General features: G+C 39.5%; 1 protein-coding gene across 1 annotated transcript in view; it reads right to left on the bottom strand.

Moving 5' to 3' along the window:
• Positions 1-22,769, bottom strand: part of TG (thyroglobulin) — a 152,098-nt gene that overhangs the window by 97,748 nt on the left and 31,581 nt on the right. Inside the window, exons 17-28 of the mRNA XM_026790985.2 lie at positions 22,511-22,720; positions 19,986-20,140; positions 19,333-19,489; positions 16,939-17,163; positions 11,842-11,991; positions 10,130-10,300; positions 7,051-7,173; positions 5,255-5,370; positions 4,508-4,616; positions 3,166-3,363; positions 1,112-1,279; positions 535-600 (exon numbers count right to left, since the gene is read on the bottom strand). Of these exons, the coding sequence (XP_026646786.2) occupies positions 535-600; positions 1,112-1,279; positions 3,166-3,363; positions 4,508-4,616; positions 5,255-5,370; positions 7,051-7,173; positions 10,130-10,300; positions 11,842-11,991; positions 16,939-17,163; positions 19,333-19,489; positions 19,986-20,140; positions 22,511-22,720 (1,848 nt within the window). The remainder of the gene's footprint in view (positions 1-534; positions 601-1,111; positions 1,280-3,165; positions 3,364-4,507; positions 4,617-5,254; positions 5,371-7,050; positions 7,174-10,129; positions 10,301-11,841; positions 11,992-16,938; positions 17,164-19,332; positions 19,490-19,985; positions 20,141-22,510; positions 22,721-22,769) is intronic.

Here is a 22,769-nt window from a genome sequence, read left to right as displayed (position 1 = left end):
TGCACAGCTCTGGGGAGCACCTAAACCCAAATGCATTGTTTGGATGAAAAAAGTAAATGCCGCATCCACAGTCACTCTGTATTCAGTCACAGCCCTCTGAAGGCTTTGTGCACTTTTATAAAGCACAAATTATTATTACAAATCATTTGTGCAAATTCCTGCCATGTACATGGTGAGATTCAGAAAGCAAAATATACAATTATTCTGCTAATAAACATAACCCATTTATTAGGCATAAAGTGCCAAATTACTATGGTACTTGGAGACTGATGAGACAAAGCAGGTGTCTTCATGATATTGTTTTCAAGGATACTAAAATTATCTCAGACACAAGATTTTACCCAAATTTCATGAAACTGGCAGTAGAAGAATTACTCCAGATTACACATCCCTGCCCAAATAGACGTCTGAGTTGTGTCTTAATTTGGACAGCATGAAATGAAGTGACAGTGACATTTCCATAATAGAACTGACTTCTGCCACACCCTACAGTTCATCATAAGTTTTTATAAGAAATTCTGTGAGATAACTTACCTCTCCACAGGTAAATTTCCTGGTAGGTAGTGAAATTTCTTTCTGCCTCTTCCATCAACTGAGAAGCTAATAAAGAAAAAAAATTGTTAGAACAACTGTTTAAATTAAAAATGTTTTTTCAATGCTCAGAAATTGCATAGAAAACACATCACTAAGCTATGCATAAAAGTCTAAGGATGAAGGTCCCAGGTGTTATGGGGATAGTCTGGGTCTAGGGTGCCAAACTTTACTCAATTTCCTATCATTGCTTTTACCATGTAGGTCTGAACATCTCCCTTTTTATCTTTGCTACAGACTCTACCTTTCTTACAGATTATTGGCTTGGATCTGCCTGAATTAAATGCTGTAGGTATTACAGAGTGATATATTAAACACAGTCTTAACTCTCATTAATATTCATGTGGCAAAATGTGAGAGGTCCATTTATCCAGCAATACTTCCAGCCAGAGAATTCTTATTCTCTTGTGATATGAATGTACTTGATAAAAGCATTAGAGCACAAGGGCAGGCTGGTGAATAAGACAGTGTCTATACAACAAATAAGGAGAATTGATGTAAATTGAGGTAATTCACTTACATCCACTGAACACTTGTCCTCCCAGAGTGAAGGAAAACCTCTTCTCCTTCTCATCATAGGTCACACCTTTACACAACTCCTCCACGGCTGAGGTTGGTGTTGGACTCCACCCTTTGGCATTGCAGATCAGCACATCTGGGGAGCTCAGCAAACTGCACAGAATGGTACCTGGGGCAGGAAAAGACAAGCTGCATCACTGCACTGAGGTTTTGTACCTACCCAAGCCCCCCAGTAATTTCTCTATGCTCCAGCTAAACCTGTGTTACTGAGAGAGGTATTCTTAAGTATTAATACCCAATAACCCCCAAAAAACCTAAATAAGCAAATTAGAACAATATGTTCAATTTTGAGTGCTAAGGTCAGCTACTCATACCCAAACTAAACATTTATAGCCTGTTTTTTAGGAATTTCAGGCACATACTATTATCAGCTAATAAAATATTACTGTTATCTGGTAATACCCAACAATGTTCTCAGCCCTTCATAGCACCACAAGAGATACATCCAATCATTTGATGGTCTTAAAATCTCAGATTCTGAACAAAAAAAAAAGCACTTGTACATTTTTACTACAATGGGTTCCTGAACTGGTGCCTGATTTCAGCCATCCCAGGCCTAAGTCTCCCTAGCACTGTGATGTGAGTTGGGGACCAGAGTGTTTAAGGGCACACGTTCTGGCATCAAAATTACCATAACTTCTAGGCAACATTCAGCTCTTGCTTTGCACTTGGTGTCACAGCTAAGGCACTTCTAAGGTTTTACAATGCCCTCTCTAGCTTGTTTTTATGGACTGCGTACACAAGATATTGAATATGTTACCTTTTCCTTCTTTTTTCTTTCTTTTTAAGCAAAATTCCAGTCCAAGTAATGCATTTACCTGTAGAACTGATCCAAATAGTCACCCTAACCAAAGAGATATTCAACTTCTACACTCACAAGTAGAGAGAACACAAAATTTGATTGTAAATGTATCAAGAAATGGACTTTACAAGACCATCTAGAATACTGTGTTGCAAAAAAGAAAAAGAAAAAAAAAGATATGCCAAAACAGAGAATAATTTTCTGGAAATATTTTCTTGAAAACTTTCACAGATAATTTGTGACAGATTTTCACAGATTTTCTTAAATCTAAGATCAGTTTCCACTCCAAACTGGTGAAGTGCTTGTCATATATCAGCCACTAGCACATGCCTGGATTTCACAGAATCATAGAATATCCTGAGTTGGAAGAGACCCACCAGAATCATCAAGTCCAACTCCTGGGTGTTGATAGAGCTTGTCTTTAAGTCCTTGAGGCATGTCATTTAAAACTTCACATTTCCTACAGGAAATGCCTCTCCAGGAGGAAAGTAAATACTATGTGAGCTTGAAATTAAACTGCAAAAAGTAAGCACTGGCATAAAGTGCTTGAACTTGTTGGCAAAATCTGGTTGTGCCAAAGTCCCACCTCTGCCAGACTCCATCCATCCACTACCACTCTCTCCCCTAGACAGACATCCAGACCTGGCAGATTTTAGCATTTCTGCATGCAATAATATAATTTGGGATCCTTTGGCATCCTTTTTTCCTGCTCTTAAAAGGAAGCTGATTTTTATTTGCACCACAAGAACTTTATCTGGAGGCACCTTCTTATTCCTGCATCAGCTGAAAGGCACCAACTTCTGGTAACCAAGCTGTCTATGTATGGAGAGAGGTATTTTCAGAACAATTTGTCTCATCCAGATGGAGATGTCACACACACAGAGAACAGGCTGAGTTTGGGAAGAGACCCACAAGGATCCCTGAGTCCAATTCCTGGCCCTGCACAGAGTCCCACCATGCTCCCAAGAGCATTGCCCAAACACTGCTGGAACTCTGTCAGGCTTTTCCCTTCAAAATGCCCATTTTTGTTCCAAGAGCAGGTTGCTACCTCAGGTCTTGGGATTACTCAAACTTCCCCAACACCAAAGAAAAGTCAGTGATGTAGAGACAGGTATGGTGCAGAGGTGGGTGCACTGTGTCCAACAATGACTCCTGCTCATTTAGCACTGCTTTCCTGGGCAGGCAGTCAGTACCTGCATCCAGCAGGAGCTGGCTCAGGATGAACCCATCACAGCAGGAGTCCTGGCTGCACTCCTGCCTGCAGAGCAGCTGAGCATCAGTCAGCGATGTGCTGGCTGCTGGGAGCACCAGGGAGCGGTACACGCCCGATAGAACGTTCTGGAAGCCAGTCCTATCAAAGGCCTTCAGTCCAGAGGAGCTGAATTCTGGTCCTGGGGAGACACAAAGGGGAAGGAGCTCAAGGGGTGCCCAAAGAATGTTTTAAAATTGCCTGCAGACTGGAGCTGGTTGAAAGTTTTATGACCAAAACTCAGTTTTAGAAGTCTTTTTCTGGGTTTTGAGTTTCAGAGGCAAGATAAGATCATCAAATGACATGGTGCCATTATTCCTGAGTAGCTGGTTTAATGCACTGCCAGCAAAGAGCTCCTAAACTGATCTATGCAGTAAGGTTGGTAATATTCCACCATCAAGCACTCAGTTACACTGTTAGTAACACCCAGATCAAAATGAAACAAATTTATCCCATTTAAAAAGTAAAATGTGTCATTTGGCCAGCATAGCTGCATCTGCAATTAAGACTTCTGCTAACTAGGAGGGCATCATTCATAGAATTTTGGATCCAGAAAACTAGAAGAGATCTGGCATTTAAAAGATTATACCAATCACAACTAGCTCAGGGGACTTGATTTATTTTCAGGTGAGACTTAGATCTTTTATTTTTTATTAACATTAATAAATAGTGTCTCAGAGGTTTGGATAGAAGTAAAAAAAACATGGTAAAACTCAAACCCTGAAGCATTTGATTATCTTGCTTCCAGTTTGGCAGGACAATTAAAGCTGGACACACAATGTCTGTGGTGCTATCAGCTTCACTCAGGCCATAAATAAATAAAAAAAGTTTTTCTCATGCATTCATTAGTTCAGCTGAAATGTTTTGGGATTCATGGAGAGCTGTTTACTTTTTGGCTGGTGTATTACTAGAACAATATTCACAATCAAAAGTTAAGTGAAGTTAAATTATGTACAGGCTGGTCATTAATAATGCCTTATGTATTCAAATAACAAACTGCTTAGTTAAGAGAAGTCATAACAAAAATATATGGGATAGATTTTGAGTTTTTATGGGACTAGTTGCTGGCAAAAATCATCAAAATGGCTCACAAAAGTATTCCTAATTTCTAGGGATCAAGATATGAAAAAAGGATTTGTTGAAGTTTCTGGACTGTCACTAAATGTTGATCTCTTTAAAGTATTGTGTCTTCTTAAACAAAGATGCTCCCAAATTTAGTCCTGTACAGAAATAACTACCAGCTTGGACACAGAGTCAGAGTTAGGTGAGGGATTCACATCTGGTACCTCTCTTCAAAAAGGCCATCGGGGCATCTCCCTCTGGGTTCCTGACACACAGCAAGCAGCTGAGGCCACTGATGCTGGTGGCAGCAGGGTTCCCCAGGACACCTTGCACCTGAGACAGAAAACAGCCAAGCAAAATAAATACAACCTAATGGATTTCCTCTCCTAAAATACATTTTCTTTATTAAGAAACTAATGGGGAGCAATGAACAACACAAAGGTTATCATAGCACAACTCCATGTGGACGTTTTTTAGTCTTTCTCATACAGACAATTTTTACACAATCCAGCTGATATCTCATCTCCTCAGTGCCACATTGCTGTTTAAAGTAGTGAACAGGAAAACAGCACAGTGATAAAGAGCATACAGTTCAAACCCTGGGCTACAGGAAGGAACTCAGAAAGTAGAATTGTTTCAGGTGGCCTGTTTACTGACCTGGCTACTTCTAGTTTGGACTATCCAGATTAACCCTCTCTTTTTAAACCAACCTGATATCCTATCTGCAGGTGCTCAGCATGATTTAGGGAAAACAGTGCTGTGTGATGCTTCAAACACTGAGGTATTCAGATGTCATTTTTGGAAATATCTGGGTGTAGCTTCTTTACCAGCTTGCAGGGATTTATCACTGCCATGGGGAAGAGCAATGTCCAAGGGGTCAGGTGACAGCCTGCATTTCTTCTGTGATCTTTACTTACATTGGAAACATAGCACTGTGATAAACATATATTTTTAAATATGATCATTCTTACCAATCCAGAGGTGGTGCAGTTGAAGTTGGCTTCAGCAGCACTGTATAACTCACAGAGCGCTTCAGTACCAGCAGGAGTTACAGTTGCAAAGCCACAGGCATCTTCCCTCTCACAGCCTGAAAAACAGGAAGGAAATTTTAGGTTTCCAAGCACTTCACATGAAAATTTGCTACAAATTCCACTGCTTACTGCTATTTATGAAGATTTTCTTATGTCTATCATACATGAATTTAATTAGCCAAATGAACTTTAGTACTCAACTACTTTAGTAGAGAATTAAGGACTTTAAATTGAATTAAATTAATGCAGAAAGTTGTTCATCACCTGATGATATAAACAGCCGAGACAGATCTGACCACAGACCCAAATATTTAAAGTCTGCCGGATAATTTTGGCTGAGGCAGGACTCTCATGAACCACTTTGCCAGCACATCACATCTGCCTGATACAGTAACCCCATGGCAAGGAGGTTGGGACAAATATCAGAGTGATAGGAAGGAGGGAAACCTCTAATTTCAAATTCTTCAATCATGCTGGCTGCCCCTGCAGCAATCCTCTGGCCTCTGTAAGGGAGAAAGAGCCATCCCTGGCCAGTTTAGAGGAGAATGAGCCATCCCCTCCAGATTTAGGGGAAGATCCTTCTGCCCTTACACATTCACCCTTAACTCACTCCCACAGCTCTGCTCCTAGCCCAGGTGAAACACTTTCCAAATCTTTAGTATAAAATCAACCACCTTAGATCAAAACATCAGCTGAAATGCAAGCTCAACTATTTGACCTTAGAGGGATAGATTAACCCTCACCCCTCAATGAGAACTTCAGCAGTAATATTTTCTAGTTGTGCCACCATTTATTTACATAACTTACAAAGAAAACACAGCTATAAGAGAGATGGAACCAGATTGGTTGGCAGAGGGGCACGATTTCCTCCCCAGCTCTCTCAGTTCAGTGTCTTGCTTTTGAAGACCTCCATTTTCAGGGGAAGGTGCAAGAAATCTTACAGTATAGAGCCAGGATGAGCTCGCAAAGGAAAATCATCCTAGTAATAAAAGGCTTCACATATTCAGTTCTCAGCATGAGAGGTGATTGCTCCAACTAAACTCTGGCATGTGGCACACAGCCACTGATTTATCAGAATTTTGGACATCTCTATTACTACAGAGAGCTTTTATCTTGAACATATCCCTCTGCCTCCTTTCATAACCTGAGCTTTAAGAGACACAAGGTGAGACTGACTGAAAGCACCCTGAAAGCAGTGTGGTGATTCCTCTGGGCACTAGGTGATTCTGAACCAACTTACACTAGATGCAATATAGTAGATAAACTGCAAAAATTGGCAGAGGAATATCTATGAACTCCTTATACTGCCCTTCTGATGTAAGCAATGATGATTATTCCAATTTATGTGCCAATCAGATAATTTTTGAAGAGGTAAAAGCTGTCTTTTCATATGTTCTGAACACCTAATTCTTCTTTTGTCTGCACATCTGCACAGTCTGATGAATGTTTCCTGGTTTAAATCTCAGTTCTCACTCATATTGCAAACTACATCAACTGGCTTTAAAGTCAGATGATTTGTCTGAAGTAGTGTGTAAAGTCAGAAGACTTCTTTCTGAAAGAAACATCAATCTCCTCCCTGAAACAAGGCCACCAAAAGTTGTAAATATCTTGCAGTTAATTAGTGAGAAACTGCAGAACATATATTTCATCCAGGAACTTAACTATAAACTCACATGAAAATATTATTATTTGCCACAATTATTAGTGTTGCCCCTACAGGCAACACTTTTTCTCACCTGAAATGCACTGAAAATATGTGCTTTGCAGGTCTCCCCCAAATGACTGGGACTGAAGAATTTGAGCTTCTTCTGAACCATAAATCAGGTTGGAGGCAGGAACTCTTTCAAATTTTCTGAGCACTAAAACAAAGACAACAAAAAACCCAATCAAGTAGTATTATCAGTTTCCATGCTGCAAACAAAGACTTTAGGTAGAAATTAAGCTTGAAGAATTCTGTGGGGAAAGGGGTTTGCTTATTAAATGATGTACCATAACCTCACAGATAATTTGGGAGACAGATGGCGTGAGGGTAGAATTTCTGCTTTGGAATAAAAAGTGTCACAAGATGTTTTAAAAACCAGTTAGCCAGGAGTGGGTTGGGATTTTAATTTTCAGTGAGGCTTCTCTTCCAGCAGCAGACCTGCCATCTCTCATTACTTGTTTAGGGCATTGAACCAACTATTGAGTCAAAGGGAAAACAAACTTTCTCCAATCAGACACAGGAACAAGAGCCAGCTCCAGCAGCACTTGGTTAGGCAGGAAATCCAGAAACACAACAGCCTGATCTCAACTGTGGGAAATAGTAAAGGTAAGAAGATTTTCAGAAAGCTGGGAAAAGCAGGCATTAGAAACAGAAAGAGCAGAGAAATTAGAACTAGCTGCAGCTGCAAAGTTTGAGAATAGAAAAAGTCACAATAGTAAAGCAAGCAAGACATGAAACAATAGCTTGAGTTTTGGGCTTGGCTAAGATAGACATTAAGAGTGCAGAAAAATATGCTTAGCAAGACAGTAGAAGGTTTTAAGCTTAAGAATGAAATATTGTGTATTGTTAATAGAAAGTAGACAAGCAAGCATTGTGTGAAGCAGGTATCCATGTGCTTTTAGTGATTGGCTACAACAACTGTCCACAAGCTTTAGCAATGGGCTATTGGCTAGAATAATGTTCTGTACAAAGAAATGTTCTGTAACAAAGAAATCTTTGGCTGTTGCAAGCAGTAAGTGAGCTTTTGTCATTTTTCTATTGTCTCAGCCATGCAATGAGGCTGATGCTGTAATAAAAGCTCAGTGAATGTACCCCAGCAGTCCTCTTCTGTTTGTAAAAAGAGAAAACTTCCCAACACACCCAAGGCTATATCCAAGACATTATGTCCCACATGCTGCTGTATTACTCCTCCATTCTACTTTTCACACCTGTCACTTTACTGACCAAACCACTTACCTGCTCCCTCTGCACTGGACCTGCCCATGTGTGAGGAGTCTGACAAGCAGCACTATTCACACACTGGGAAAAGCTCACAGGGTCTAGAGATGCAAACCCCAAAGGTCACTAAATGGGATGAGGAATCTAATCCAGGCTCCAGTAGGTTTGTCCCTGTCTGTGCCCTGAAGAGGGTTACAGGCTGGTGAGAGGACACACGGTGGCACCACCACCCTTCTGAGGCTGCTGCTACCTCTGTTACCAGGGGTTGGTCACAGTCTGCCCACAGGTTGATGTACCAGTGTCACAGGCATATTTTCTGAAAAATCCTTTTGCTGGGATTTTTCTCCTGAGAAGCTGAGGCCTCAGAAGCAAAATGCAAACAATGCTTATCTGCTGCTGTGGAATGCAACAGGTGCATCTTTGATTGGTCTCATGTGATTGTTTTTAATTAATGGCCAATCACAGTCCAGCTGTCTCTGACTCTGGTCAGTCACAAGATTTTATTATCATTCCTTTCTATTATTTTCTAACCTTCTGATGAAATTCTTTCTTCTATTATTTTAGTGTAGTTTTAATATATAATTTTCTTTTAATATAATATATATCATAAAATAATAAATCAGCCTTCTGAAGCATGGAGCCAAGATTCTCATCTCTTCCCTCATCCTGGGACCCCTGTGAACACCACCACACACCAGCACATTTGAGAGAGAACAGCTCACCCTGCCCATGGCAGGGACTTGGAAGTAGAGGATCTTTAAGATCCCTTCCAACCCAAGCCATTCTGTGATTCCATGACACATTGTTGCTGTGTTTATAAACAGTCATAGATGAATTTTCAACAGTCATAAATATTTGCGGTGACATCTTCTGGCATGATCCACAAAACCAAGCACAAATATCTACAACTGCTCCATCCTGCACAGAGTCAGAAATGCCCAAGCAGAAAGGGTCATGGTAACAGCAGAATTAAGATCCTGAGTCCTCTCTGCAGAGAAACATCCCAACAGCCCCATGATTGAGAGCAACAGAGACTTTCACCTCATGTTCATAACTGTGATCAATCTCTGAGTATGCTCAGAGGAAAAAAGTTATTTTAACTGAAGATAATTTTGCAACCTCTTCACAACTGAGGACTTTACTTTTCACACTCCTTCCACTGATCACAGTTGTCATAAGACATTGCCTAATTCAAAGCACACCGTGACATCAGTATCTAAACAGAATATTCCATTAAATTCAATAGCAATCATATGATGAGCATATAAAAATTCTGGGAAAAAGCTTTGAGGCTGGGAGGTGTAATTAGACCTTACTGCAGGCAGTCTGGGGACTGTTTGATAGATGACTTACTTTGTTTTTTCAAGTTTTTCATCCTTGAAAACCAGCATTTTGCAGTTGTATTCAGGCAGAAGTAACTTCTTCCAGCCTGCCAGGATGTGTTCCCCAAGTCAGATACCTTGCAGCAGGGGCACAGAGGGTGATGTTATGTTGTGGCTCTGAGGTCATTGCTGAAAATATTCTATTTCCCATGAATACACAGTTGAGGGATAATTTTACAAAGAAATTAATAATTCTGCTTCTTTCTCATTAGCCCTCTCATTACTCTTTTGGGTTTTCAAGCAGAGAGCACAAGGTCAGTACACATCAAAAGCTGGCAGCCATCTGAGAGTGCAGGAAACCTGCTTCTCTCTCTTCTCTTACCAGAAATAACTTCCCAGTGTAGTGAAGAAATGCAAAACTAAGGAGGAATGTGGCTTAAGGCAGAGGCCACAAGTATGGGAAAGTGAATAACTATGGGACAGTGAATCCCCATAGGCTTTGGAGTGCTCTTCATAAGGAAGCTTCGCCTCTGAGGGGTCAAAGCATATCCAAAATTTCCTTCTGCCACTTACCCAAGCACTGCTCATCTGTCAGGAGATCCTCTGTTTCAGTCCAGCCCAGGGCTGCCCCAGAGCTGTCCACACAGAAGGATTTCTTGGTGGCAGGGTCCTGCTGGGAAGGTCTGTACTGGCCATCTCCATCACACTGCAGGCCCTGCTCTCTGCTCTGGCAGGGGGTGACACCTGGTGAAAGGGAGCAGGAGAAGGAAAAAAGGCTATTTGATAGTGCTGACACTGGGTTTCACACAGCTCAGAGGATGGACAGGACCTCTGGAAGTTGTAAGGTCAGAGGCTCCTGCCCAGGCAGGGCCACCTAGAGCTGGCTGTGCAGAACCTTGTCCAGATGGATTTCACCCATCTCCAAGGACTCCACAGCCTTCCTGGGCAACCTGGGAGTGACATCTTGGTTGTTCTCACAGCAAAAAAACATTTTCTGATGTTCAGAGGGAACCTCCTGTGCAGTCACTGGTCCTGCCAATGCAGCAGGACAATGTTTCAGAGCTGTGGGACAAAGTCTCCTGAGCACAGCAGAGACTTCACTGAAAATTAAGCTGAGATTTGAACAGTATTTGCATACTCTGAAGCATGGTAGTCTCACTGCTTTGTTCCTACTTCAGTTTGTGTTTCAAACATTTTTTTTATCCTCTGTCATGCATCAAATCTCTGTTGCTGTATTTCCAGTACTGTAAAGCAAAGTGAGGAGAAGGAGCTGTACTTCCATCCAGGTTTGTTCAGGGACTGCTGCAGTGGATCTGTGGAATGCTGTGAGCAATGAGAAGAGCTATCACACCAACAAATTCAGAAAAATCCTTCAGACTCTGCCAGGAGACAGCAGGGACTGAAAGAAAGGAGGGAGGTAATGTGTAACCTGGCCTCTTGGAGAGGGCTGGAGCTGAGGTGCAGCACAAAGGCCAAGTGGAAACCAGGCAGGGAACAGGATTAGTAAAAAAAATTGCAAATGGAAATTTTTAAACCCCAAGGAGCAAACTCTAAAGGACACAAGTCCAATACCTACCCAGGGAGCACATATGGAAAAGAATAACAACCATAGGCAAAAGCTAATTGATATTGGGGTACATTACAATAAAAATGGGAGATTTATCCCACTTAGGAGAACAAAAAGGCTGAAAGAGAACAAAGTAGACGATATACTCAATGACACTTCCCAAGAAGCCCATTCTTGTTACTCTTATTTATATCTTATTTTATATAATTCTGTAGACAAAACTGAAATTGTGCCTAATAACTGATTTTCTGTACAGAACTGCATGAAAAAACCAAATCATTTAAGCTGAATTCATCAGCTTGAGTGAACATTTCAATAGTTGCTTTGTGAGAAGTGTTTGTATTTGAAGTGGAAAGAACTACACAAAACAAGACTATTGTAATGTTCATGGAAATGACAATAAATGAACTTCATAAGAAGTTTCTTACTGATACTGAACACCCAGATATCATTCCTGAGGACAATGAACATGTCTAGAGGAACCACAACATCCTGGATGAGACTGACCACTTGTTTCTCATGCATTTTTGGTCAAAAAACCAGACAGTTTGTACTTTGTAAAATGCTTTTGAATGTATGCAGAAGGGATCATATCCCTCCAAAAACCCCCAGAGGGAGGATTAATTTTTTAAAAAAGACTTAGAGATGAATAAAAAAAAATTTATTAGATATTTGAAGCCAGAAAATAAAGGATATGGAAAAAATGAGTCCAACTTACAGTGATCAGCAGTGGTTGCTCCATAGGAGTTGGTAGTTTTGCCCACAGGACACTTGATACAGAAGGAATGTCCTGTCTGATACTGATAGTAGCCAAGAGGGCAGGGAATGCATTCATTGTTCTGGAAATAACTGCCTGGAGGACAAACAACTGCAAAGAGAACAATCACCTTATTAGTCCTTTGGAATTCAACCACTTCTGGCATTTGCACACATGTGTGGGTATATATATATATATATATATATATATATTTAAAATACATAAATATAAATATATATAATACATAAATATATAAATATATACATAAGTATAAATATAAACATATAAATATATGCATAATGTGTATAAATATAATATATAATATATAATATATAATGTATAATATATAATATATAATATATAATATATAATATATAATATATAATATATAATATATAATATATAATATATAATGTATAATGTATAATATATAATATATAATATATAATATATAATATATAATATATAATATATAATGTATAATGTATAATGTATAATGTATAATGCTGATAGATTTGCCATAGGCTTCAAGCTCTTCATATATGTATTTCATTAAACTCTTCATGACAGGAAGATAGGCTGTGATATGTTTCCTCAGATCACCCAAAATCTGTTCTTGAATTAGAGCATATGAAGCTCTTTGGAAATGCCAAGTCCAGGTCTGATTTCCAGCTGTCAAATCCATTTGTAATAAGATAATGCAGGTGGATGAGTTGTGAAAGAAAACAGAGGAAGACAAGCTACAAAAAGGGTAAATTTTAAAACTACAAATAGAAACAGGAAGATTCTGAGGAGCAGAAACTCCAAAACCATCATACAGAAATCTACCATATGGTAACACTTTTATTCAGAATTCCTGGTAAAGAAATTTTTGTTAAGCACTTCCAAACTAAACAGTAAGGGCCAGATTAAAAGCCACTAGCTGTGCTCATGACAACCCAAACACAAAACAAAAAGGTGCTCCCAGTGATGTTCTTAGTCTGTATCTGTATAATTTTCAAAGCAATCAGGAGCAATATTTCCAGCTGACCTGTTGCATATTACAGAGAAAAGTCTTTGTCTTCTGGGATGTCATGGAATACAGTCTTTCCCTCCAGAGCATTCAGATGAACATTAAAGCAGAAGAGTCACAGACATATTTGCAGGACAATACCCCTGCTTTTTATTTCACAGCTGCTTCACAGATGTACATTTCCTTCAAAACACAATCAAATGTATATTTTGGGAATTTGACAAGGTGCAAAACTTTATTTCTGTTCTTGCCCTGCACGCTGACAGAAGTTTAAGCTTCCATGAGAGAGAAACAGCAATGGAATACTGGCCATTCTCACTACAACCCATGTGATGAATTGCTGTTCTGGCCAAAACACCAGAATGTAAATGAATTTAACTCGTGAGACCACCTCAATTATAATAGACTAAAAAGACAGCTAGTAGGAAAATTGTCATATCTTCCTTCATCATCTGTAAATAGTCCAGTGGGAAGGTCTGGGAGGATTCAACTGTGAGACTGAAATTTTCCTCCTAGTATGAATCAAGGCAATTACTCTGGGTAAAACACATATATAAAATCAATTACAGAATTAAAAAAATCCTGGATGAGTCAGAATTCTCCTTTCAAAAACCCATCATTTAACACACAAGCGTCTGATATGTTTTAAAGACAATTTCCAACACATGCAAAAAGCATAATACTCGTTGAACAACCGTGGAAATTACAGTGAAATGAGAAATTCACACCTAAATTGAAGACAAAATGCAACGAATGAAGAGGCTAATTAAGCAATTAAAGTTTAAAAATAAACTAATTAAGCTTTTCAAAGCATTCTGCTTTTCTTTTGTAGTTTTAGTCACAAGGTGAAAGAAACATCTGTGTTTCTTATCACATTTTGAGCAGGAAAAATTGCCTTTCATTTCACATGTTGGATTGACAAAAGAGCACAAAGAACAGTAAAAATGTTGGCGTAGAATCACATTTTCTAGATTCTTTAACTCTTGGAGGGACTTATCAGTTCAGCTACAGGCCATGTTGATACAGTCATACATGTGGGTACAGTTTGACCCTACAAGTGAGACAAACCACTTATTGTACTCCTTTCAAGAATGGAAATTAATACATTTTAACAATATAAGAAACTAGAGAACGACTTTCAACAAAAATACCAGAGCTAAGTTTTAACCAGTGGGATCAGACTTTGCAAGCCTAAAACAGGAAAAAAATTAAAATATATATTAAAAACAAACAAACAAATAAATAAAAACCCAAACAAAAAATAAAACACCCATAAATAAATAAATAAATAATTTAATCCCTTGCTCCCACACATGGAATTTGGAACCTGGTCTCACTTCTAACTGGACTTGGGTTTCTGTGTACCAGGCGAACAAGCTCCAAAACCCAGGCTGAGCAGCAGCTCTCTTAAGTGGTTCCACAGAATTGATTTCACTAAAGCCTCAGCTCTCACTGCACTGAGCAACTTCAAATCTGTCCCAGCTGATCATTGCCCAATGCTTGCCCTGCTCCTGCTTTCCTCCAGGGATACTGGAAAACTGTGGAATATCAGATTCTTGATATAAATTGTTAGAAATAAGTCTCAAGCAGTCAAACAGCTTCAAATCTAGCCCTTTCATTTGGGTTATATTATGTTTAAAGCAAATCTAATAGAATCATCGAGCATTTTAAATAAAAAAAAGCCTGCATAAAAATGGTTCTTAAATAAAAAGGTTTAATAAAAAGGTATTTAATAAATGGTTTTTAAATAAAAAGATCCAGCAGAAGACAAAGCTAATTTACAAACAGCCTTTAGGCTTTTTCCTGAAATAAATGGGGGAGAAGGGTTATGCTCCTAAAGTCTCCCTGGACAGTTTCTAATTCTCTTAGTTCTAAGTCATATATTAGCAAAAGAAACTGTTAAAATTTAGCTAAAATAATAGTGTTATCTTAAAGAATCATATTCATAGATACCTGTGACATAACATAACCAAATGTAAGGCTGAGACTGAGCAAAAATGACATATACAAAAAACTAACATATGATAAATATTACCCATTTGACAGGCAGGAAAACATGAAACAACACAACAATAGATGCAAGGAAGACGTAAGGAAAATACAAGAGACAAAGAAGCAGATCTGTGTAAGTTGCATGCCCATATATTAATGAATATATTCAGCTTATTGTGAGCACCAGAAACCTGTTGCTACTGAGCTTCCTGAAGGAAAAGCAATGACGCCAACAATGAAATAAAACCAAACAAATCAAACGGATCAGGATCTGAAAACACAATTTGTACTTCAAGACCAAGCCTGAACAGTAAAGAGAACAGACTGAAGAATCTCTGCCACCCTCACACAATTTTGTTTTCTGTAGTCACAGGTGATGCTTCTTACTAATTGTCACTATTATTAGTGAGGAAACAGGCCCAGACAGGATGGATGAGCAGAATATATCCATATATGTGTATATATACATATTATATCCATACATAAATATATATATATATTAGAAGAATCAGAACATGAATTCCCAAGTTCCCTGTTCAGAATAAAATACGCAGTCCTGCAACACAAACCAGTGCCCAGCAGCAGGTACACTATGACAGCTTAGAATATGAAATCTCTGTCATAGGCTGGAGCAGAAACTGTTTCCTTTCCACATATCTGTGATGTCTGTTTTACTGAGTGACATTTCCCTCAGCTAGCTGGTTCAAATATGTATGAATTAACTCACAAGGCAAGTTAATTCACTGCTTCCTAAAGGCCTTTATGCCTGGCAGGCAGGACTTGGCAGAAAGACCCAATTCTTTGTAAGTTCTGCTCTAGGTGATAGATTCTACTTAAAAAATAATGATAGCTTTAAGCAATACAACACTATGTCTTGTTAGGTAGCTGCAAGTTGCTATGGACTCTGGACTCAACAGGAATTAATTTTTTTTTTTTTGCATGTGTTTAAATAACCCAGATCTGAAGTATTTCAGACTGTGGAGAGGAATTGAACCTCCAGACAATTTACCCTTAAATGTCCAGGCTGGAAATTGCAGCAGTTCAAAAGTGTTCAGCACTTGATTACCTTACCCAGGCATAGTAAACTCTGAACTTAGAAACACCACACCAAGCAGGGAGATAAGTTTTTTTCACATATTCTGATGTACTTCATAGCAATCAAGTGATGAATATCTGAAAACATTTCTATTAGAAAACTTATCCCAAACCTGCCTCTGTTATCTTATACCTACAAGTGGTACCTCTCTCCTCTGTTCCCTAGATAAAAAAAGGCTAGAGATAGTGAATAAATCCAAAAGTGGCATAAATGAGACATGGACTCATTGAGGACAGCTGGCCAACAAGAACAACCAGGATCTGAAGGAGGGTTGGTGTTGATAGAAGCAAGAGTGGGGCCTGTAAAGCAAAGGCACTTTGGCAGCATGGCGTGGTACCAAGGACAGGTTGGCAGAGCCACAGGGAGCTGTGGAAAAGGCTGGTTTGGCAGCCCTAAGCAGGATGCTGGCAGAAAGGCAGCCTGTTCCAGGGAAGCAGACTAAACAGAAGGAAAAAAGAAGAAAAGAGGGCAGAAGTGCAGTTAGGTCTGGGTGTTGGCCAGAACCAAGGAAAGCTTCCATCTGAGCTGGCTGGACTTGGCCCAGGAATTCACAATATCAGGACTTTTGGCATTTTTGTCTCTAGGTTTCTATTCCAGGTAATGGATCATTATCTGAAGCTCTGGCTACATTATCTTTGTGAAATCCTCTTATTAAGGTCATGTGCATTACAGAATGACCTTCTATTACCAGACAGATCTAAAATGTCACAAAAATCTCAAAAATGTTTACAAAACTCTCTACACAATGTCAGTGCCATGATGGTATTTCCAAATCATTGATTCAACATAAGGAATGAACAGTAAGCAAAGCACGAAATCCCATCACTCCCATTCACATTGATGCCTCACGCCTTTCAAACATGAACCTTAAAAACAAGTTCACTGATGACTTTCTCATTTCATCTTTATACTGATTACTGACAACATCTAAGAATGGAAAGCTAAAAATGAGACCTACCACATCCTTGTGAATTAGGGCCTGCTTTCCCAGGAGATGAAATTCTTCTAAACCCGCTTCTACATCCGAGCTGCACTCGGGGAGACAGATCAAACTCTTCATCCCGGGGAAAATCAATGACAGAATCTGCTAGGAACTGCTTGGAATCCAAATGCAGCAGAAAAACACCATCTTTAATCTCTTTTATAAATGCTCCAATGAGATTTTCCCCAACAATTGCATTTTCTAAAGAGGAGAAAAAAAATACGACAAAATAGCATGAAAGACATTTCCATAATACAGGAATGGATCACCACACAGAAACTGATGGGTTGAAGTTAAAAACAGAGGCAGATGCAGAAATACAAACATGCTAACAAACAGCAGACCATAATTAATCTGTACAGCATCTATAAAATTACAGTCTTACTTTATTCTGTTTAAATACACCCAAAACCACCTCAAACAGAAGGCCCCAAAGCTAACTTAGCAGGTACTGGAAGTTGGAACTTAATGGGACATGATGGTGCCATGGCCATACAAAGAGAGCAGGTTCTGCTCTGCCTCTTCTGAAACTATACAATCATTCCCTCAAAAAGCTACTTTTGTACTACAGGGAATTTTTAGTGTGGAGAGGGTCTTTTCAAAAGAAAAGTCGAATATAAAACCAAACACACTTATACTTTGATTCACTTCCTGCAAACTGCTGGAATATTCCCAGGGGCAGTGGAATAGTAGATAAGATATAATTGAGATTAGATATAATTTAGATTAGATAAATTATATCTAATTTTTATTTTTTTTACAGTGATGGTGGTGAAACACTTGACCAAGTTGCAAAGAGAGGCAGTAGATCCTGCACCCCTGGAAATGTTCAAGGTCAGATTGGAAAGGACTCTGAGGAACCTGACTGAGTTGAAGATGTCCCTGCCCATGGCAGAGGTCTTGGACTAGATGACCTTTAAAGGTCCCTTCCAAGCCAAACCATTCTATCATTCTGGGTTTTGTGATTCCCTTAGAATATGGAACAACTGGATAGATGCAAACAATATCAAACTGTAGAGCCAGGAGCTGCCATCTGTGTCTTGAAGTATTTTGAAGTCTGTTCTGGTGAAGCAAAATTGCTGCAGGACACATATCTCCAAGCCCCAAAGTTAGAAGGAAGAACACATGCAGACAGAGTTATTTTTTTTTAGTGCTGGGAGCACCATTGCAAAGCAGTAAAACTGGAGACAAGGTCACACAGAATCACCAAGGCTCGGAGAGACCTTCAAGATAATCTAGTCCAACCACCAGCCCAGCAGCACTCTAATCACCCTTAAATGACATCCTGAAGTGACACATCCCGATGCCCCTTGAACACTGGCAGAGACAGTGACTCCACCACTTGCTTGGCCAGCTTGTTCTAATGCCTGATCATTCTCTCAAAGAAAAAATTTCTAATATCTAATCTGAACCTTCCCTGGGACTACCTGAACCCACTCCCTCTTGTCCTGTCACTTGAGGCCTGGGAAAAGGGAATGACTCCCACCTCCTTTCAGGCAGCTGTAGAAAGCAACACGATCTCCCCTTTTCTCCAGGCTAAACAGCCCCAGTTCCCTCAACTGCTCCACATCAGAGTTAAGCTCCAGACCCTTCTCCAGCTCCATTGCCCTTCTCTGGACACATTCTAGAACCTCAACATCCCTTTTGAAGTGAGGGGTCCAAAAATGAACACAGGATTTGGGGTGTGGCCTCACCTGTGCTGAGTATGGGGGTCAATCACTGCCCTGGTCCTGCTGGCCACATTAGTCTTGATACAGGCCACTGTCCTTGATATGCCACAGAGGGCATTTGAACTTAGGATATATTTTTAATATATTTTATATTGAAGGAAAATACTGACTGCTTTGAAAGAAGTTCCTTACACCACCCCTAACTCTCATGGAAACCACAGCAATCATCTGCCAGTCAGTGGTCTCTGTATAGTTGCTCTAGGATGTCAGAGGTAAGGATCATTCTTTAGTGAAAAAGGTAATGTAACTAATTGAAAAAGAGGGAAAATGGAAAAAAAAAAGAAAAAATAACTTGGAAGAAATGAGTTTAGTTTTTGACAATGTGTGAATTGTGTTTCTCTGAGTGCAATGAATATAAACACTTTTCCACCACTGAGGACTTGTCCAATGGAAATTAACATCTGGGACAGTTCAGCTCATGCCTGATAAAGTAATTTGCAATCCTAGTTAAGGCAGCTGCAGTCCTATCTGAAAGAAACATTCAATTATAGCTTCTTTCCACTGTGTGGTCACAGCCTGAGAAGGGAAATACATCAACACCAAAAGCTCAAAAACGCAACACCAGCATTATAAAGACAGGGAAGCAAAATGATTAAAAGCAAATCAGATTTAATCCACAGAAAAATCAAAGAAAAATTACCAATATCATGTAAGTCAGGGAGAGAAGATGTGGGGATGTTTTCCAGCTGAGTCCTCCACGTGATGTTCACTCCCAGGCGATCCTCGCTCAGGCACTCGACATAGACAGTGGAATCATCACACATGGAAACTGAGCCAGTTGTTCCAAATGCATTCACCTTGAATTCAGAATTAAGTGAAATCACAGTTAGACAACCTGAGAACTTTCTTATTCGTGCCTTGCCCTATTCATTTGCAATGTACTATACTGGAAGTAACCCTGTGAAAAGGGGCTGTAAAAACCAAAGCAAGGAAATATAATTTTAGCAAGGCATATACTCGCTGTAAGAATAGTCAAAATATTCTCTTCCACTGAAACAGTTTTTTAACAAATATTAGGCTGGTGTGATATGACTTTTATGGCTGGAATTAAACTGATCTGATGATGTGGTGTGAGACTAAATCTATTTTCCCCCTCATCCATATGAGAGTTCTGCCAATCCTAACAGATTTCATGGTATATTCCATTCTTCCACATTTCTCAAACAGGCAAAGGTCTATGTTGTGTTTCACCTTTTTTATTATTATTATTTCTTTCATGCAACACACAACCCAACCAAAGAAAACCAAACCAAAACAAAACAAACAAAATCCACCAACAGGAATTTAAATTACCTGGAGGTGACATAAACCACGAGCCTTCAATTCATCTAAAATAAATATCTGGAACGCCTGGAGTAATCCAGAGTAGTCAGAACTACATGTTTTCTCAGGAGGCAGGCGTAGTTGAAAGTGTGTTTGAGCTTGGACTGTCTGAAATAACTGGAGCTCTAAAAATAAAGTAGAGAGGGCATTTAGTAACCTCACTAATGAGGAACCTGACCTTCAGAGTTACTTTGAGAAAAGACAACATTGATTTGACATTCTCACTTTGCATCAAAAACATCTCCCCACTTTTAGATGAAAGCAATAGAGCTGTCAGTAGTAAATAACAAACAGCAAGACACAAGCTTGATAAATATAAATGTTGCGCATTAGAGAAAAAACTAAGTGTTACACTTAGTGATACACTAAGTGTATCACTAAGTGTAACACTTAGATAATAATGTGATACATTATTATCTAATGTGATACACATTAGATAATAATGTGATACACTTAGATAATAATGAAGAGCTATTTTACACTGGAGCACTATCTCACAGAAGGATAAGGACAATCTGGATCATTACTGATACTTTTTCTTGAGCCTTAGCAAATAGGAAGTTCCAGAGAACCCCATGAAAGCTGACATTATACCAATACTTAGAAAAGAAACAGAAAGACAAGAATTATTGACCTGTCGATCTTCACTTCTCTTCCATGCAATCATGAAAACACTTCAATTAAAAAAGGAAATAAATAGTGAAATAAATTAATACTAATGTAAAGGGCTTTTGGAAAGCCAGCTTGTCAAGCTAACTGTAAGTTTTAGGAAAGAATGAATTTGCACAATAGTGGTATTGGTATGGACGTCTACAAGAGCTTTCTGAATTTTTGATAGAAAATCCAAGTGATGCTAATCACACCAGCTGATGAAAAACCTGTGAGCTCATCAGTCAGAAAATCAAAATCTATTCAATCAGTTTTTAGCAAGAAAAAAAATGCAAATTTCTTGTCTCCCCTGGAGTAGCACTGTTCCCAGGCCCCATGGAGGGTTTGTTATCTCAGATTCAGCACAACAGCAATGCTGTCATTCCACCTCCAAGTGGAGCTGGCCCTTGTCCTAGCAGGCTGGACAAGCAGCAGAGCTCTCCCTCATTCGGCTCCTCTGCAGGCCCTCCCAGCATCACATACAGGTGTCACTGCTGGGGCACAATTCCTCATCCCTCACCCCAAAAATGAGCATGAGAAAGCCTGGAGAGCTTCCAAGGAGAATGGCAGATGGACATAAACCCCTGCTTCTTCCTGCAAGGCACAAAGCCCTCTCTCTGCTTAGTTTCTCAGAGAGTATTTAAAGAGCTGATTTAACCACAGTCTCTAGATGTATACATAAAGAACAGGAAACATGATTTTTGAGAGTGAGGGTAATTATCCATTAGAACAAATTACTAAGTGTTGTGGTGAATTCTCCATTATTGTGAAGTTTGTTCAAACACCTTCTCATGTGTTGGGAATTTCTTCTTTCTCCTTAAAACCATGCACTATTCTAAACACAAATTGCTGGGCTAAGTCCTTGGTTTACACTAAACTTTATAGCAGATTGCCACACACTCCCCTCTGTCCCTACAAAGTTATCCCACTGCCATCAGACAAACATGGAAGTTATTTCATAACATGCTACAGAAACCTCACAAACACAATCACAAACAGACAAAAGTTTCAGTCTGAAATTGAAAGATTAATAAATATTTGCATTTGGAATAGAAGAGTTTAACCCATTCTGAAGACTGATTAATGGGTGTAACCTATTCTGGAAGTGAAAAGTATCTGCAAATTTGGCAGGAAGGCCAAATTTCTCAAAGTTCAAATTTCTCAAAGTTCATTCTCAAAGTTCAGCACTGCTACAAATTGCCATTTCGATCAGAATATATGTCTTTTTAAAATAATTGAAAAGGCCAACACTAATATCCAATTACATGAGCTCTGAATGGATATCCAATTCTTCCAAGATTTAAAGTGCTATTTTTTTCTTGAAATCAAAATGTTTTGAAAAATACCAGAAGTCAGCCAAAAAATAAACAATAATCCTTAAAAACAGACTTCTGCAAAAAAGATGCAGAAGTAACAGTGACTTGATTATGCAAATAAACAGTCAAGTTCTGCCAAATTCAAACATCTGGCACTCATCTGTTCTTCCAGGGCTAAGTAGTTCCATCAGAATCACTTATGGTGCCAGCATCTTTTAACTAACAAGAAAAATCTGCATATAGATTGAATAGCTATTTATAGCTCTATTCTTACAGGCAAGAAGGACAGTTTCTGGCACAGGGGCCAGCCAAGAGCCAGAGGTGAAGATGGCAGAACACAGAACACATCTCCTGCACCTCAGCTTAGCCACTCCCCTATAACTTATGGTTGTTATTCACATGGTAGTTGTGTGATAAAAGCTGATTTTTGCACTGTTTACACTGCTCTGAGCCCTCCCCAGGCCCCAGCAGATCAAACCAGAGCAGAGCAGAGCAGAGCAGATAGATCAGATTAGAGCAGATCAGACATACTCTGGCAGGCCTGGAGCAGAGGGGCAACCGAGACCCAGCGCCGCTGCCGCGCGTCGCACTGGGATGAGGTGCTGGGGGTGGCACTGTGGAAGCCCTGGCGACACAGGAGCTGGCACTGCTGGATGCCTGGAGCTTCCCCAGGGATGTTTTCACAAAGTACAGCCCCATTGGCAACCGCTGAGGCACCAAATGGCAGCGCACACTGCGGACCTGCAGGAACGGGAGAAAGGGGAGATGTGTTAGGGGCTATGATGACTTT

The sequence above is a fragment of the Zonotrichia albicollis genome, chromosome 1 (genome assembly GCF_047830755.1).
Source record: "Zonotrichia albicollis isolate bZonAlb1 chromosome 1, bZonAlb1.hap1, whole genome shotgun sequence".
In the NCBI taxonomy this organism is placed as follows: Eukaryota; Metazoa; Chordata; class Aves; order Passeriformes; family Passerellidae; genus Zonotrichia; species Zonotrichia albicollis.
Note: the sequence above shows the minus strand (reverse complement) of the source record. Positions and strands in the feature narration are given on the sequence as shown.